General features: G+C 43.5%; 1 protein-coding gene across 10 annotated transcripts in view; it reads right to left on the reverse strand.

The window, feature by feature from the left end:
* FBRSL1 (fibrosin like 1) overlaps positions 1-19,275 on the reverse strand; it is a 757,721-nt gene that overhangs the window by 383,538 nt on the left and 354,908 nt on the right. For all 10 annotated transcript variants that reach the window (XM_073313637.1, XM_073313631.1, XM_073313632.1 and 7 more), the window contains exon 3: positions 8,641-8,742. In XM_073313637.1, the coding sequence (XP_073169738.1) occupies positions 8,641-8,742 (102 nt within the window). The remainder of the gene's footprint in view (positions 1-8,640; positions 8,743-19,275) is intronic.

Below are 19,275 nucleotides of genomic sequence, written 5' to 3' on the forward strand. Positions count from 1 at the left end.
GAGCAGCTCACAATCTTTAATGTACTTATCCTCAGAACACTTCAATGAGGAATGGAAGTGCTCTTATTCCCATTCTAGAGATGGGGAACTCAGGCACAGAAAGGCTAAGGCCCAGATACACAAGAGAGACTTGGAGGTTGTGACACTGCGCGTCACCCAAATCCTAGAACTCCTAGAAAATCACCATGCCATTTATCCAGTTTTAGAAGCAGGATGAGTTGAGATACAATGAGGTAAAATTCTCCATCTGTCCTCCAGGGATTTATAACACTCTCATCACCATCGTGTTAGTTCAACTTCAGCCTTTAAATACTGGTGGGATCTAGTATTTCTATTTCCCAGGATGGGCTTTATAAATCCAGACCTCACTCTTTGGACGGGAGGGATGGGACAACAGAGGCTGGGAATAAGCCTATAGTTTAACCAGGAGCATCTTTATGCAATTAGTCACATGTGCTAACGCAATGAGGTCAATTGACTTGCCAAATGTCAGACAGTGCGTCAAGTATTCATTCAGATTAGAAACCAGGACCTGCCTGGATAACCACAACACAATGTGATTTCTGGATGTTAAGCAAAACTTGACTCATCTTCTCTCCTTAATTTTCCTATTTTATATGCTCATATAAACAAAGAGGTTTCAATGTTTGCAACAGTTAAAAACTAGAAGGATTTCTTAATGGATATAAAATTATGTAAATTCTAAACATCTGTAATTGGCTTTAGGAAAAAAAGAGCCTCCTACGAAAGAGGGCATTACAATCCCAGCACTAGCATCCACAGAAACAACAAGAAAAGAGAACTGATGACTAGTGATGGTCAGATAGATCCTAGAAATCCGTTTGCCACAGAAAAACACAGAATTTGCGTTTTTACAGAGAATCTTTAGTTTTTACATTTTGTGAAAAAAATAAACACAGATACAGTGAAACCTTGGGTTTTCCAAACTAATTGGGACCAGGGCCGGATCGGATAATCAAAAATTCGGATAATCAGGAGAATAGGCAAGGCTCTGCTGTCAGCTCTGGGTGGCGGGGCTCTGCCTCTCAACTTATAATATATCATTGTGCTCCACTGACACTTATATGTACATTGTGGCTAGGGAAACTAAAGTTCAGCGTTTCATTTTAATCACAGAAAAATGCGGATTTGTTTTTTTTAAATCAGAGAATTTTGCTTTTTTTATCATGGAAAACTAGGATCCCTGGTGATGTGTGAACCTTATTTCATACACTGCATTCTGGGTAATAACATGAGATGACTGTTTCTAAAACTAACCTAGTTTTTGTTGAGAGAACTATTCAGAGATGCTACAACTGCAACTGGCATTCAAGCCATGTGCAAACAGACTGGATTTTTGGTGCATCCTACAAAACTCTGCCCTTCTGCAACCTGGGCTCCCCCCTCCATATCCCACACAGGTTGCTACAAACCTCACTACAGGTAACAAGTGTCACCAACTCTCGCAATTTTAGTGCAAGTCTTGCAATGTTTGAGGTTTTGTTTAGAGCCCCAGCTCCTAGAAACAACTCATTATAAAAGAATCTAAACTTACATTTGTTTTAAAAGAAGTAAGTTTCTAGTCCTCATACTTGAAGAGAAGCGCTTGAAAATGTGACTCAAGTGCATCCTCAAGGGTCAAAAACCAAAAATAAAATTAAATAACCCCAAATTTACTATTTTGGGTTAAAAATCATTTATGGAGGCCTGAGTCATGGAACTTTTGGGGTTACCAGTATAAAGTACCCACCTCCCAACCAACACCACTCCACTCTTATCTAGCATTTCTCAAAGAGCTCTATACAAATCAGTATAATTCATCCTCATATCACCCTGCAAAGCCAGTCAGTAAAATGTGTTTCTCCATTTCACACATGGGGAAACTTCAGCTGAGAAATTTAGGGCCTGAGCACCCAGCAGTTTTCACTGAGTTCAACTGGAACTATACGGTATGACTACACCGCAAAGAAAAACCCATGGCACCAAGTCTCAGAGCCCAGGTCCACTGATTTGGGCTTCTGGGGCTAAAAGTACAGTGTAGATGTTCCCCCTTGGGCTGAAGCCTGGATTCTGAAATCGGATGAGCTGGGAGGGTCTCAGAGCCCAGGCTCCAGCCTGAGTGGGAACGTCTACACTGCTATTTTTAGCCCAAGCCTCACTGGCCTGAGTCAGTTGACCTGGCATCAGACTTGGCACCACGAGTTTTCCTTTACAATGTAGACACACCCTGATGTTAAGCCCTTCTGAAAGTCAGGCCCAAGATGACTTGGCCCAGGCCACGCAGGGAGTCAGTGGAAGATCGGAGACTATGCTTCGGATGTTCTCGATTCCCAGGCTTGGGCTCACCTTGTAAGGTCACACTTCTCCCTGCAATAAAAGACCATCCCTCTTCTATTCCCGCCCAACTCAGCTAAATCCTCTTTCCTTTTCATGACCTTGCTTTCACCCCGTTAACTCTTGCTCCTTCTTTACTACACTCCTGCCCATAGCTCTGTTAGTGAGTCTCTGCTCAGTGTACAGTCATTGTGTGGGGCTTCTAAATTGTTTTTCTCGTGACCATTATCCACAGGCAGGCCTTGGCTGGTATGCATGTGTGAGTACATCCATTTCAGCACTGTCCCTCTCCCTCCAGGGTCAGATCAGTAGTCAATCAAGAAAACATGAAGATACTAAAAAAAATTTCAGATGCTATGCAAATTTCCATACACATCTCTGCCAGCTGACGATACCTTCTGTTATTTCTGTCCCACATAAGCTTTGTTAATGCATCCAATTCCTGACTTGCCCTGTCCTCTACTAGCCATTCCTCAGCCCCACAACAGCACTTGAATGCACCTCCAAGTTAATTTGCAATTCCTCTCACTATTAAATTTCAACTAGCACTATTTATTTGTATTACAACAGCATCCAGCAGCCTCATTCAGGATTAGGACCCCATTTTGTCAGCCGCTGTATAAATGTGAAATAAGGGAGAACATCTGCTCCAAAGAGCTTACAGTCTAAATACTGGAAGCCTAGGCTTCCAATGGAGCTCCTCCAATGCACCATCCTCCCAGGCTACACCACCTTTGCTATTCCACTGCTGAGCCCCAAAGAGCACTATCAATGCACCTTATTCCTCACCTGTAAGCACCCTTTGCTATTTCTCTTCCAAACCCCCTCTTCTATCCCGAGCTAAGACTGTGAAGTGACATGTGTCAAACTATGGGATGGTTTTGGGAAGTGGACAAATAAGGGTGGAGACCTTTTTTGCTTCTGATGTTTGATCCTTGTCCTGGGAAGGGACTTATGCCCTAAGCATACCCATTAGGTCGTTGGCTTGGCATACAGTATTGCACTTGCTATTACACCTGCAGCGGCTCTCATCCATTTGCCCCAGCAGTGGGCAGAGTAGTACATAGTGCAGGAACACGAAGGGGAGAAAACCAGCAAGCCTGATGGAACACAAAGAAGAGCAATACATGTCGGTTGGAAAATCACTAGGGCTTTATTGTACTCCTCTACTGGAGAAAGGATTTCACATCTAGACTATGCAATATGTTCAACACGAATCCAAAAACCTTTGTGGGGGGGGGGGAGGGAAGGACTCAGCATTTTCTAACACAGGGATTTCTGTTTGCTTGTTACATTGTAAAAACATTTTCAAAGCGGGCAGCTGGGAGAAAAGAGAGAAAAAGCCCAAAATGACTTACTAGAGGGGCTTGTATTTTTGTGCACAGCCTAAAGTCAATCTCCTGCAAAAGAGAGTTTTGTTTCTAAAGTGGCCAGCACCTCTTGCAACATATTTCCTAATCAGCTAGTATTTATGGTCGATATTTTATATTTCCAATTTCCCCCTAAGGGCTCATGAGAAAGCAGCACACCTGCCAACCTTTTCAGCTGGGCCAATAATTGCCAATTTGCTCTTTGCCTTAGTATATCACTCAATTTAGCCCTTGCTGTGCCCTGCATACATCCTCATTCATCTAGGTGCCCCCATGACAATTAGAGTGTTAGCTTCAGCTAACTAGGGCAACTATTCTACCAGGGTTGGAAGACAATTATTAGTCTATTTTCCCATCTTGTGGCAACAAAATTGAGAATCCATGACAATTACATTCAGCAATTCTGTCCTCTGCTGCCTCCTCCTCTCCCTCTCCCCACCTTGCAAATATTTCAAATCATCTCAGCTCCACTACCACATTCAAATGTTCCATGTTCACAGGGAGTGAGGGTTCTATTTAAATGATAATGAGGGACGATCCATTCAATTTAGCGAGGGAGAAAATCCATTAAAATGCAAGCAGTTCTTAAGCTGATGGGTCAAGAAAAAGATAAAACCTTTTTTAAAGCCATTATACAAAGGTCTGTGTGGATTTTTTACACTGTTTGGGACATCAGAAAAGATTAGGACAATTACAGAATGCGGGGAGGTGGGGGGAGCAAAACCCAAACCTCCCAGCTTTACTTGGGTCAACATAACAAGCAGCAATGGGCTTATCTGTCTCTTAGTTCTTTGGTAACTTTCAATTACCTTACTATGAAAGATAGGAAAAAATCCTGTTTTGGAAAAAAGCTGTTGACTCTGTGTTGGTTTAAAAGGAACCTGACAGGACACCAAGAACATGTGTTGCAGAGACCTTTGCTTTGTAATACATTAAAAGGGAATTTACCATTGACCATTGCAAGTACAAACAAGTATAAATTCTCATCCTTCCCCACCCCTTTAAATAAGAATTATTTGTCATGCAAACATTGGTTAAAACTTCGTTTTCCCATAACAGGCTTATCATATCGATGAGAAACCAGTCCCAACAAATCAAATCTTTGCAGTCAGAGATCAGTTCACTAGACCAAAATATACATTTTCCCCTCAATGATCTATAATAAACGGAGCTCCCAGGAACATCTGGAAAGATGCACTGTACAACACAGAGTATTATTGTTGTACTATAAAGCTTTAGGGCTCTTTCCACATGGAAATTTCACTGTGCCAAAGCAGAGTGAGTGTGAGTGAGAGAAAGGGGGTGTGCACGGGTGTGTGTGTGTGTGTGTGTGTGTGAGTGTGTGTGAGAGAGAGAGAGAGAGACACTCATTCAATCATTTGACTTCAGTTTCCTTTAGGGTGTAATTATTTCATGACAGATCAGGCCACCTCTTTCCTTCATGGTCCATCAGAGACTAAAGACATGCATTAATGTAAATAAAACACAACTTAGTGGCACCCCATTAAATAAGTCATCTCAGGAAACAATTCATACAAAGAAACTAAGTTGCTCCTAATAGCACCTCCTAAATGCAGAACTGCACTGAAGTGAGAGAGGAGCAACCAAGGAATTTGCGTGATGGCCCTACAGTGCTCCCAGAGCAGTAACTTTAATGCACACATTCCTCTGCACACCTGCTGTGCCACAGTATAGCAGCCAAATCCGCTAGCACCTGCTTCATTTACTCTGGTTGTTGCCACAAGTTAATAGGGATGGAGGTGGGAGATGAAGACATTACAAAGCAGGCATCACAAGACTGTTTTGAGCCCAAACACACTGAGGAACAGCAGGACAGCTAGTTGGACTGAGCAAGCAATGGGCCAGATGCCTGAGGCAGCATGATATGTCGGCAAGAAAAAGTAACAGCACTAGGACAATTGCATTTCAGACTCTCAATTTGTAATCCCTCCAGCGGCCCCTAAAGGGGAAGAAAATAAAACCCCTTTCCCTTTACATCTTTAGTGCACAATGGGGGTTTAATCCTCTGAGTGCCACACATAAGGGGTCAAGTCAGTTCAATTGCACACCATCCGTTTGAACGATACACCAGGAGATGCACCTATAGAACTATATAGGATGGACAGTAGAATCCTGTTGTAATCCACACTCCTCATAGCATGCACACAAAAAATCTTGGGTCTTCTTCCCCACTTCTCTGCAAGAGTGTACCAGCAGATTGCAACAGTGCAGCCTTTGAAGGCTTACTTTGTAACTGCCACTAAATAGCATTTACTACCTTGTGATGAATTGTTGTGAAAAGTAAATTAAAACTCAACTGCAATCATGAAATAACAAACTAAGGGCATTTTGTGATTCATAAACCTCGCTCTTCAAACAATTTCATTAGTCACTAACTGGAAAAATTGCATCCTTTGTAAGGGGTCGCTGGGTCATTAGAGCAAATTAAGCGAGGTTCTACTGTATGCTCCTGCCCACAGGCACCAGCCTGGAAGTCTCCAAGGAGCCTGGAAGAGTTGAACACCCGACTCGCACTGAATTTCCTTGGATGAATAAGTCCCTGTGAGGAGCCTACAGAGTTAGACATTCGATGAAGCTCAAGTTCTTTAGGCTCTCATGCTGTAACACTGTGGGCTGGGGCAGAGGGTTGGGTGCGGGAGTGTGTGTGAAGGCTCTGGCTGGGGGTGCGGGCTCTGAGGTGGGGCAGGGTCAGGGATGAGGAGTTTGGCAGGGTGCCCCCAGCTGGGGCCAGAAAGGAGGACTCCCCCCAGCCCTCCCATCCCCGGCAGCACGCTCACCTCGCACCACTGTCACTGCACATGCTCCTAGGACCCCTCTCAAGTCCAGGAAGCCCCCTTGCCTCCCCTGTGGTGGGTGCATGGGGGGGGGGAGGTCTGCCGGCACCTCTTCCCCTGCTGCTGCCCCTCACTGTAGCCTCACTGGGGGTGGGGGATGGGGATGCCCCTTGCCCAGCATGGGGCAGGAGCAGTGACTGCAGGTGGGGGGCCCCCTGTGCTGGTGGAGGGTCCTGCTGGAAAAGGGAAGGGTCCATCCATCTGAGGCGGAAGGGCAGGGTCAGGCTCAGCCTGCCCTGGTACTAGTGGTTGGGGGGGCTAGGACCCTGCGGCGGCAGTTGATGCTGGGAGCTGGCAGAGAGGTGAGCGCAGCATGGAACTGCAAGGTGCAGCCACCCAGGGCACAGGCAGGGATGCTCGGGGGAGGCATGCGGGGGCGGCAGGCAGGGCCGGGGGAGAAACCCGGCCCCGAACATTGGTGGAGCCAGGCCCCCAGACCCTGAATATTGCTGGAGCTTCGGCACCATGGGCCCATATAACTCGTCTCTCCGGTGGTGGGTGTGGAGAGAAAATAGCTCTCTCCCCACCTACAACGTTACAGGCTCCTCCAAGAACCTGTGAGACTGGCTAACCAGTTGCCATCTAAATACTTTGACCTAAACTACTGAAATCAATTGGTAGGTCTGAATCTTTTTTTTTTTTTCTTTCCCCCAGCTGTATTAAGCAGCATCAGTGTTACCAGCTGCCTCAGATCACATACTTGTCAAGAGTGACTAGAGGTTGAGAATTATAAAAAAAAAGAAAGACTATTACTGTCCAAACACACAGTCAAAAACACATAAACACACACAGACACGATTATTTTCCCCTAAGGGATTTTTTCCCCCTTTTTCTTCTCCAGTGTGTGCAGATTCTTTATTCTAGAAGCAAATCACAGAAACAGTGATTTTTTTTTCTTTCCTCCCACTATGTAGGCTGTTTACAGCACCCCATTCACACTCAAAACATGTAGAGAGAATTTTCCCCCCTCACATTTCCCTGTCAGAGCTGTCAAGCCGAATCCCGCTTTAATCTGCCAGAAGCACTTTTCTGCTGACATTTTTAATAAATACTTTCAGCTTTTAAACACATTTGTGGGAGCCATTTTTCCCCTCTTCCTCCCCCCGCCCCCACCTTCTTCTCCTGTAGAATAGGCTCTGAAAGACTTAATGGCAAATACATTACACTTATCAAAGGCTTTTTCCCCCCTCCTTCCTTTTGCATCCTGAAGCAGAGGTAGTGTTTTCAATTTTAAAGCTAAATTAACTGTCCAATTGAATTTGGCTGGTGTGAGCCGTTTTCTGTGACAGGTTTTAGTTATGAAGCATATTTTACATTAATAGAACTCAACATGAAAACCGCTCGCTCTGGGATTTCTGTGGCTTGCCATTGAAATGTTAAATTTAATATTTCAGACATGCTTGTGCCAGCGTTTGATTATTGTTCTTCATTTAAATCTCTCCTAACGGGAAAGGTCCTAATTAGTAAAAAATCATGTTTTAATGAAGGCGAAATGCTAATTGCTAACACAAAAAGCCTTCACATAAAATTATCCCAGCACTGCCATTGATTTCTTGGTGACTCAAAAGCCCATTTGTGTGTTTACACACGAAGGCACCATTTACTTTTGTTTTATCATAACATTTCACTCAAAGTAGAGTTGAGTTTCCTAAGAGAAAGGCAGCTCTCCACCACCACTCAAAAAATGCTCCTCATCTCTCAGAGGCAGGAAGCATAACAATAGGTGAGCCAGCTTTGCCTCCACCATAATTCTGTGCAGAAGCTAAAAACAAAAGCATCTGTAAAAAGCTTTTTACACAACTTTTTTCTTTAAAAAAATCTCAAGCCATATTTCCCCTTAGGAATAACAATTCCATTTTGTTTTCCCATCTCTGATCTTTCACTTATCATATTATTTGCACCATGATTATAGTGTTTGCAAGGCAGCTCAACCACTTATGCCATAACACTCAATCATGACATAAAAAAAAGTTATTACACAGTGACCTCTGGATGCCAACATTTGTTCAGCGAGATTTATGAAAAGCCATGTCAGCAGTGGGAATTGCTGCAATGAAGCGGCGCTTGATTCTGGTACTTACATCACTGAGACGGTCCCTCGAGCTGCTCCGCTGAGAGCTTGTGGCCTCCCTGATGCTGTCTTCTTCGCTATTTCTGCCACTTCTGCTTGCAGGAACCTTCATCTAGAGGGAGCAACGAAAAACAAACAGAGGATTTTCAGGCACTGCTGCATCACCTGTTCCTGAGGTCACCAAAAGCAGTTTCTCAAATGTGTTCAAACCTATAATTTCACTGCAATGTGGAGAAGATGCTCTTGAGTTCATGAGACTTTTCCAAAGAGTGCCTTACCCGCTTGTTTCTGCATCCCTTTTTGTTAACATTCAATGAATAGGTGAATTTAGCACTCATGGAAGTGCGACAGGCTGAGCCAAGTAGCTATGACCAGGAAGACAATAGGCAAATTTCCCTCACAATCTACTACTAATGCATCTTAGTTCAGACCTGAACCACTTCAGTATTGAAAATACTCCTAACTGTGAGGAATTAATAATACACACATGTTGAAGGCTCCCATCCCCATACTGAGCTACCATTGCTTGTTTAGAAGCACATCAGGGGTCTCAAAGAAAAGAAACAAAGCTCCCCTCCCCTCCCTAATAGAGTGAAACTGCTTGTTTATGTGGAATCAAATTTATTGTGTAAGATATTACTGTGGAGTCTCCAGCCAGTATGCAGTAACATTATGTAATAATAAAAGAAGTCATAGTTCTGTACTGAGACAGAGCAACTCATTCCTAGACAAGCTACCATCACCTCAAAAGCTTCAATGTAATTTTCCTGACAATGTGTGTATTTACCCCTCTGAGATAGGGAAATGCTTTTATCCTCATTTTACAGACCAACAACTGAGTCACAGAGAGGCTTATGGGCCAGATATTTAAAGGTATTTAGACACCTAACAGGATTTTCAAAAGCATCTAGACACCTAAACCGCCTAGATTTCAATGTGTGTTAGATGCCTAGATGCTTTTGAAAATCACACTAGGACCCTAAATGCCTCTTAAGGATGTCTGGCAGAGCAGGAAATTGAACATAGGTCTCCTAAATCCTACATTAGTTCCCTAGCCACTGGACTATCCTTCCACCTTTTCACTTATGGTCTTGCCTACATTTGAACCCAGGACAGTAAGTAAAAGGGATAACGTCTCAAATCACAGCAATAACAGCGCTTCATTCTGCAAAGACTGTAAAAGGGGAGGGGAGGAAAGGGGGAGGAAGAACAGAACTGAAATGTCATTCACTGCCACATTCCTGAGATCATCTACTAACAAATTATTCTGTTAATTTCCTTGTGAAATACCGGGTGGAAGGAAGTGTTTAATTTATTAATAGGTTCTATTCATATCAGTCTGCTTCTATTTAAAATGTTGATTTGTACAAATTGGTACTTTTAATGGCAATAAAATTCCCTTGTTTCCCTGGGTGCAATTTCATTGCATAATCTGCAATTCACTGGCCAGAGATATTTCCTGGTGGTTCCAGCATACGTTAACACCCGCTGAGGGCACTGTCACTCCATGCCCATGGAGACAGCGCCCTTTAGTATAACACTGAGGTGCTTCAGTGCACACACTCAACAGTGAAATTCTCTAGTACATACCGTACAGAGCCCCCAGCCAACACTTGGGACTGCAGCAGTTAAAACGCCTCGGTTTCTTCCCAGTGAATGTGCAGGGCATTATTCGCAGACTGAGGCCAACTACTGAGCTAGTCTGGAGAATATAATACCGCTTAGCTCCAGAGAGGGTGCTGTTCCGGGTTGAGATTACAGCACATCTGGACATGTCCAAAGGGGTAGGCGGGAGTGGGGGGGAGGAGGAGGGTAGGTTGTAGAGGAGAGGGGAGAGAGAGAAAGAGACAGTAAAAGAGCGTCCACCATTCCCAATGTTACTAATTCCTTAATCTCAAACTCAAATATTCACCAGAAACACGTAACAAGAAGAAAACCTCACAAGTTCAAGGTCTCACCCAATCTGTTACCGAAGTGAACCCAATCTTTCTTGAGCAGTAGTATGCCTCCCCCTCTCCCCCCGTTCCCTCACCTGACCTGTTTCCCTTTAATAAACTTTGGAGGAAAGAAACTACACCTACACAAAGGAACAAATTGAGACAATTTGACCTGACAAGGTCTCGCACGGGCAAACAAATTAGAAGCATCACTGCTGCCATTAACCTTTCCGAGTAAATATCAATTATTAAACTTGCTGTACTACCTCTGTCCCCCGTTTGCTGCTGTGAATTAAGAGGGTCATCAGCCTTTTTGACAGATCTTGTTCATTTACACCTGCTGCCTGCCAGCAGGGGAGCCCACACACCAGCAGCCTGAGTGCTGAGCCAAGCTGCTTTAATTCATCAGTAATTACCCTAATGAGCCACATGCAGGACTGAACTAGGAGGACAAGGAGTTCTGCTAAATGGATGCATCAGTTTCATGGGCACTTTTTGCAGATCTGGAGATTAGTGAACTGGTCAAAACCTTGTTTCTTGAAGTTGCTCCTGGCTTGACTGCTTGATTTTTAATTAGTTTCTCTAGATGTTGCTGTTTCAGCTATAAAAATTCCCTCTGGCTGTATCCTTGAGTTGAATCTTACTTTGCATACTGACATCCCTTTTCCATCCCTTTGAATGGTCCTAGCCCTAGGAGACCATGAAATCTTTGCACAAAAGCCCTAAATGTAACAAAGCCAGAGGATGCACACTTTCCCCCTGTTTTGTTGCTTCACAATGGGTCTTCAGCAGGATTTGAACCTGGACTTTCCACAGTGTAGCACAGACTTGTGCCATTTGGTCACAGGAAGTAATTTAGGCTATGTCTACACAGCGCACTTTACAGCGCTGCAGCTGTAAGATGCACTGTGTAGTCGCTCTTTATCTCAAGGAGAGAGCTCTCCCAGCAACAAAACAAAACCACCCCTAATAGGGTGACCCCATGTCCTGATTTTATTTTCGGGGCTTTTTCCTATATAGGCTCCTATTACCCCTCCACCCCCACCCTGATTTTTCACAGTTGCTGTCCGGTCACCACCCAAAAGAGGGGTGGTGGCATAGAGCTGTCTACACTGGCACTTTTCAGAGCTAGAAGTTTTGTCGCTCAGAGGTGTGGTTTGAGCAACAAAAGTTTTAGCGCTGAAAGTGCCAGTGGAAACACAGCCTTAGTTGACGGGCAGCCATAGTAAGCTGCTGTGCCCTAGTGCAATGATTCTCAACCAGGGGTCCAGGGCCCCCTGGGGAGCCACAAGCAGGTTTCAGGGGGGACGCCAAGCAGGGCCAGTGTTAGACTCACTGGGGCCCAGGGCAGAAAGCTGAAGTCCCACTGCATGGGGCTGAAGCCCGGGGCCCTGAGCCCCGCCACCTGGGACTGAAGTCGAAGCCTGAGCAACTTAGCTTCCTGGGGGTCCCCTGTGGCAGGGGCCCCCAGGCAATTGCAATGCTTGCCACTCCGTAACCTGCAGAGAACTAGTAGGTGTGCCACAGGAGAACTGTGGAGTTCTTTTATAGCCTGCTGGGGGGGCGGGGAGGGGGCTCAGAAAGAAAAGGATTGAGAAGCCCTGCCCAAGTGGAGCATCCAACAGTGCCACTGTTTTACACAGACACTACCCTAACATTGACCACTTTATGTATTTTTAAAGTGTGAACAAAACCAGAGTCTAGAAGTTCAGGATAACTTATGCCTGGAAAACTTGAAAATTTCATTTCCACCTGAAAATACTGTGCTTACTACTGTTACAGGAAGGCCTTAGAATTATTAGAAACAAGAGAATAAAGGGGAAAAAAACCTATTTTTTCAGTTTGTTGATTTGGTGAATTTGACAGCGCTTTAGATGGCCCTTTTTTCCGTTTTGCTGATTGCACATGCCTCCTCCAGGCCCTGCAATATGGTGTTTCCAGGAAAAGTAGCCACAAAGCTGAAAGAGAAAGTAAAGAAGCAGCAGGCGGCAGTGTACCAGGGCCAGCTTTGAGTCTATTTGATAGTGTTGATCTTGGGTCTGCCCCAAACACCATTCTAAGCATCAGGGGAGCAGGAAACAAAAACTAAAAAAACTGAAAACAAACATCAAGTCGTAATCTTGAAAGAGAGCTCTTTTAGGACACTCCCTTTTGTTTTGGTCAGTCAATTAAAAAAATTCAGGTTGACAATGTCCCTTTAGGAAAGTTAAACCAAAACAGAGCAGCAATACAAACAAGGGGGAGACTTACAAGGTTTGATAATTAGACTTGGCAAAAATTGTGTTTTTTTAGACTTTTGATGGATAACCACGCTTATTTTTCAGCATTTTTTTTTTAGATTTTTACTGATTGCAAATGTTCACAGTTATACAAAATTATGGGTTCTAAGCATTTTTTTATTTTTATCTATTTAAATTTCACAGTTGTAGAAATTATGGGGGCGGGTCAGATAGTTATTTAATTACAGTAGTTGCTGAGATTCAACAAGCTAAAAAGCTTTATAACACAAATTGTCAATACCACATGTCAAAATATAAGAATAAAAATTGTAAAATCAAACTCCATTAAGTTCTGAAGAAGCATTTTCTGACTTTGCCAACCTGTACGTTTCAATCATTATTGATAGAAATATTTTTCCATCTGTTTTTGTGAGTATGGCGAAACTAATGTTTACCAACATTAATCAATACAAATCTAATCCTTCCAAGCATACTGAAAATTTACCTCTTCCGAGGGTCAAATTTCACCCTCATCTAGGTCCCAAATCACCAATGTGTTTAAGTCCATCCATATTTAGCAAAACTCTTAAGTACACATTTAATGCTTTGCTTAATCAGGGCGTGAATACTACTGAAGGTTTGTCTGAAGGCAGAATTTGTCTCCACCACTGCTTAGAACCCAATGTTACTCAGAACATGGACAAATGCTGCCTTCTCCTTGACACACGACCCATCAAAGAACATGCACATTATGGTGCAAAGCTGGCAGTTAGTGGTCCCGGACATCTCTATAGTTCAGTGCAATTCTCACCATCAACCAAAGGCCCAGCTTTCAGAATATGAGGAATCCCGAACAGCCATTTCTGCTTAGGGGCTGGTTTGGCAAGAGAAAGAGCATGTGTGTGTGTGGGTGTGGGGGTGTGTGTGGATAGGTATGAAAGGCCACAATCAGTCGGCATGCTCCAGGTGCTCATGGACAATCCGAAACCACATTCAGAGCCAAGAATTATGAATCTCATGCCATTGGACAACATGTAGCATGATTAAATACCATAACTCATTCCAGCGATAACTTCAGCTCTCATTATATTCCAGTTCTGTTTTTCTCTAGTGCACCTGCCTTCGCCCCCCCCCCCTTGCTTCTTTTTCCTGAGAGGGAAAGATGTGCGTGGACAGAATGGGGTCTTCCCTGTACAAAAGGGCTTTTTTTCTTTATCACTGTGCTAGCTCCCAGACCCTGCTTTTTAATCATAATAGATCACTCCACTCTCCATTTACTTACGCTTTTCCGATGTCATAGAAAAGCCCATTTTAATTTGGTGCCCCTATTTTCAAATCACAGGCACGTTGCCCCTGCTCGTTATTAATAAATACACTTCGATTTATCAAAAGCTCCGTTTGAGTGCCATGGGGAGCCTGGGGCAAAAGGAGACAAATTCTTTTCTTAAGTTGTTCTGAAAGGTGCTGGGCTTTCCGACCCTCACCCCCATTAACCTAGCAAAGCTAGTTCGCTCCTACTGGGAGCTCCATGGCTTGCACAGCAGCAAACTCGGACTGATCTTGTGCCATCTCAATATATTTGTTCATTATCTTGCGCGCACACAGAAGCATTTGGAAATGTACTCGGGGCACAGGCCAAATTGAATCATCTGCCTTCATTTTCCACACGATCTGAAGCTACAGCTGCTACAACAGGCTGTGGGATTTTTTTCCCATTCCCTAACACTTTTTTATCTCTCTTAAAGCCACAGCTGTCTGGTTTTTAACTCCTTGTCATTTTTGGTTTTGTGAGAAGGTGTTTTTTTCTTTTTCTTTTTTTTTAGGAAGGCTTCTGTAGACACAGTCTCTAATTTTACTGAGGCTTGATTTGGGGGCTGCATCATGGAAGCAGTAGAGAAAGCAATGCCCTTGAGGGAACAACATAATTAATATTCATCTTCTATGGTGGCTCAGATGGATCTATTAATCCATTAATCCTCTTGCCTCTGTTACAGGGCAAGAACCTGGTAGAGATGGCAGCTGCCCATCCTGTGTACTGACTGTGAGCACTTAGATATACTGGGAGACAGAAAAAGGGGGTGTCTTTTGGTCCTGTTCGCACAGCACAGTAGGATCCTGGTGGTCCATGTCCGGGGCTCTTTGGTGCCAGGATAATACAAACAAACAATACTGAACATGCTCGCTTCCAAATCCAAACAAGAATGACAGACGGCGCTCCACATGGTGTTCCACAAAGGTAACCTGAGGGAATAGTTTGATTGCTTTAAAAGCTCTGACAAATCAGCTTTTGAGTTGTGTTGTGTGAAGGGACGAATCAACTATAGCCAACAAAATTCAGATGAACTCCATTTTCCTTCCAATTTATCGGCAAAAATTAAGTCGGCAGAGGCAGCTCAAAGAAAAGCAGATACTTTTCTCCTGAATTAACCCCAACATGAAAAGTTTGGAGCCAAACTTCTGGATCTGGAATTCTGGGGGCAGACCTATCTCTACAGTTCACATATCTATGCCATACTGCCGGTGAATGGATTCGGCATATAATGGACAGCCTTATAAACTAGCTTGCCAAGAGATCTACTTCCAGTGTTTCTTGAGGGGCAGTCCAGAGACTAAGCATTCCTTGCAGTTATGTTTCATACTGCCAGAGATTATGTCTAACCTGAGGCTATCAGAGCTGGTAAGCTATTCCTTCCAAACACTTACTGAAATTGGAAAGTCCTTATTTCAAGGTCTGTCCCCTTCCCAACACACACACACACTTATCAAACTCCGAAGGACAATGATATCTAAGGGCTTGTTGACATTGTCCACACAGGGAGCTAGTGTGGAATAACTATTCAGCTCTAGCTATTCCAGGCTTTTTGCCACTCTTATTATGCACTAAGAGTGGCTTTTTGTGTGGTTTAGATTAATCCACTTTGGAAGTGGATTAACCTTAACCACAAACAGGTCCTTTTAGTGCAGAATAGGTGAGCACACAGATGTGTGCGGAATAGTTTACACCCTAGCTATTTTGCACTAACTTCCCTGAGAATTCCCTGGGTAGACAAGCCCTTCAGGAAACTTTTGGGAGAAGTTCTTTGTTTGCATTCTCTTCCATTTTAATATCAATGCACAGCTAAGCTAATGCTTCTCTTTGGTAAACTATATCAGTAATAGCAACCTTCTGCATTAGGAGACAACAAACTGGCTTAATAAATATAAATGGACAATTTAATTAAAATATATTGGAGATTAGGAAAAAAGTACTCTGTGGAAGAAACTGTGTTAAGGGATTGCACTTGAAGCTAGTTCAGTGTATTTTAAGCAGGCAACAATAAGTGGCAGTGATATATACTGTTCAGCGGTCTACTACCGATTATTAAAGAGTATGATGAAATTATTAAAGTATTTTCCAGAAGGGAAAAAAATGGTCACTGAGTTGCCTCTTGTTTTAATGCTTGAAACAAAACAAACCACTTGGCTTCAAAAATGCACTTCTTTAAACTTGAAAAAGCCCATGTATCAAAACAAGGTGGAATCAGCTAAACATATTACTTCTGACTTGTTTCCTTGAAAATCCAGCCTTAATGCATTCTAACTGAATTTATCTATCCCAAGCATACCGCATAATGAGATCAACTGGGAAAAATATCAGGCTTGTTTGTATATTTTATACTTGCTCTAACTTGGCAGTTTGGAGATTATGTATTCCCCAGGTCCCTTCTTAAATCGTTTCACACGCTGCAATTTGATTTTCTTTGCTTGCCCTTTTCCACAATTTCTTGATACATTTTACTGAGTTCTGGCTCAGAGGGAAACATTCCCTTTGAATTAAGGGTGCAATCATTTTCTTTCTAAATAAGGACATATGGCCTAGAAAGCAACGTTATGGTACAAGGATTTTATAATTGAACTAAGACTCGTTTTAAAAAAATGATAATAGCATCAGGTTAGATTAGCCTATTTTTTCTAATTGGATGGCACTGCTGTGGATCCTGCAATAGGCTACCTTTGGAATAACTAATTTTTAGAATGTCACGTCAATCTTTACTTACTGTGATGAGAAAATTATGTCAACGGCGGTAAACTGTGATTTACAAGGATATTTGTTCTTATCTCTACATTCATTCAAGGAAGAAGCATTGTCTAAGGTTTAGAACACAGGATTGAGATCCAGAATATTAGATTCTAATCCTGGCTCATTGGTGTGACCCCGGAAAAATAAGTTTACATCTTGTACTTTAATTTACCAGTCTGTAAAACAGAGAATAATATTTACCTACCACAGAGGGGAACTGTGAGGCTTAATTAATGTTTGTAAAGTAACCTGAGATCGTCTGATCCAAGGTGCTACAGAAGTGCAAAGAATAACAAATGATGATACTACCACTACTAATAATAATAATAAAACACAAAAAGTAGTATGGATGCAATGTTAAGTTCACAAAACCAAGCACACAAAAATCAGGAAATTCCAACAGTTTGTATACAGTGTTAACTTAGCCACATTTGTTTACAAAAGAACAAGATGTTGCAACCTTAACAATAGTTCTAGTTTTTGTACATTCAGTTTCCTTGGTTTCTTTGTTTAAAAAACAAAAAAGATGAAACAGTCAGCCGCTCCTCATTTTGTGCAGATTGCTGGCTCTGAAGTCTTTGCCAGTGGAGCTGATAGGTCCATGGACCTATCCCTAAAGTCAGACCACCATCCTGCTATGAGCTCATTCTCAACCAGTTCCGGGCCTATTCCTAACCCTCTGTCAAGACCTTCACATTGCCATATGCTAACACTGTGCTACTTTGCCGGGCTGGCCTTAGGTATGAGCAATGGAAGCAGTGGCTTGCAGCCCCAAACATTCAATGGGCCCTATACAGACTTTGCAACTCATGGGCTAGCTCTCCCTTCTAGACACTAAACTTTCTAAACTACTACATGCTACAAGGGGCCACAGCAATGGTTCCCTTACCCCACCTAGCAATATTGTTAACCTATCCAACTATACTCTCAGCCCAGCAGAAGCAGCTGTTCTATCTCGGGGCCTCTCCTTCTGCCCCTCCACCCCCACGAACATGATACAGTTCTGTGGTGACCTAGAATCCTATTTTCGACGTCTCCGTCTCAAGGAATATTTCCAAAATACCTCTGAACAACATACTAATCCACAGAGGTCTCCCTGCCAACACTACAGAAAGAGGGATTCTAGATGGACTCCTCCTGAAGGTCGAAACAGCAGACTGGACTTCTACATAGAGTGCTTCCGCCGACGTGCACGGGCTGAAATTGTGGAAAAGCAGCATCACTTGCCCCATAACCTCAGCCATGCGGAACGCAATGCCATCCACAGCCTCAGAAACAACTCTGACATCATAATCAAAAAGGCTGACAAAGGAGGTGCTGTTGTCATCATGAATAGGTCGGAATATGAACAAGAGGCTGCTCGGCAGCTCTCCAACACGAGTTTCTACAAGCCATTACCCTATGATCCCACTGAGAGTTACCAAAAGCAACTACAGCATTTGCTCAAGAAACTTCCTGAAAAAGCACAAGATCAAATCCGCACAGACACACCCCTGGAACCCCGACCTGGGATATTCTATCTACTACCCAAGATCCATAAACCTGGAAATCCTGGGCGCCCCATCATCTCAGGCATTGGCACCCTGACAGCAGGATTGTCTGGCTATGTAGACTCCCTCCTCAGGCCCTACGCTACCAGCACTCCCAGCTACCTTCGAGACACCACTGACTTCCTGAGGAAACTTCAATCCATCGGTGATCTTCCTGATAACACCATCCTGGCTACTATGGATGTAGAAGCCCTCTACACCAACATTCCACACAAAGATGGACTACAAGCCGTCAAGAACACTATCCCCGATAATGTCACGGCTAACCTGGTGGCTGAACTTTGTGACTTTGTCCTTACCCATAACTATTTCACATTTGGGGACAATGTATACCTTCAGATCAGCGGCACTGCTATGGGTACCCGCATGGCCCCACAGTATGCCAACATTTTTATGGCTGATTTAGAACAACGCTTCCTCAGCTCTCGTCCCCTAAAGCCCCTACTCTACTTGCGCTATATTGATGACATCTTCATCATCTGGACTCATGGAAAAGAAGCCCTTGAGGAATTCCACCATGATTTCAACAATTTCCATCCCACCACTAACCTCAGCCTGGTCCAGTCCACACAAGAGATCCACTTCCTGGACACTACAGTGCTAATAAACAATGGCCACATAAACACCACCCTATACCGTAAACCTACTGACCGCTATTCCTACCTGCATGCCTCCAGCTTTCACCCTGACCACACCACACGATCCATCGTCTACAGCCAAGCTCTGCGATACAACCGCATTTGCTCCAACCCCTCAGACAGAGACAAACACCTACAAGATCTCTGTCAAGCTTTCTTACAACTACAATACCCACCTGCAGAAGTAAAGAAACAGATTGATAGAGCCAGAAGAGTTCCCAGAAGTTACCTACTACAGGAC

This window comes from Lepidochelys kempii, chromosome 15 (assembly GCF_965140265.1).
Source record: "Lepidochelys kempii isolate rLepKem1 chromosome 15, rLepKem1.hap2, whole genome shotgun sequence".
NCBI classification, from domain to species: Eukaryota; Metazoa; Chordata; order Testudines; family Cheloniidae; genus Lepidochelys; species Lepidochelys kempii.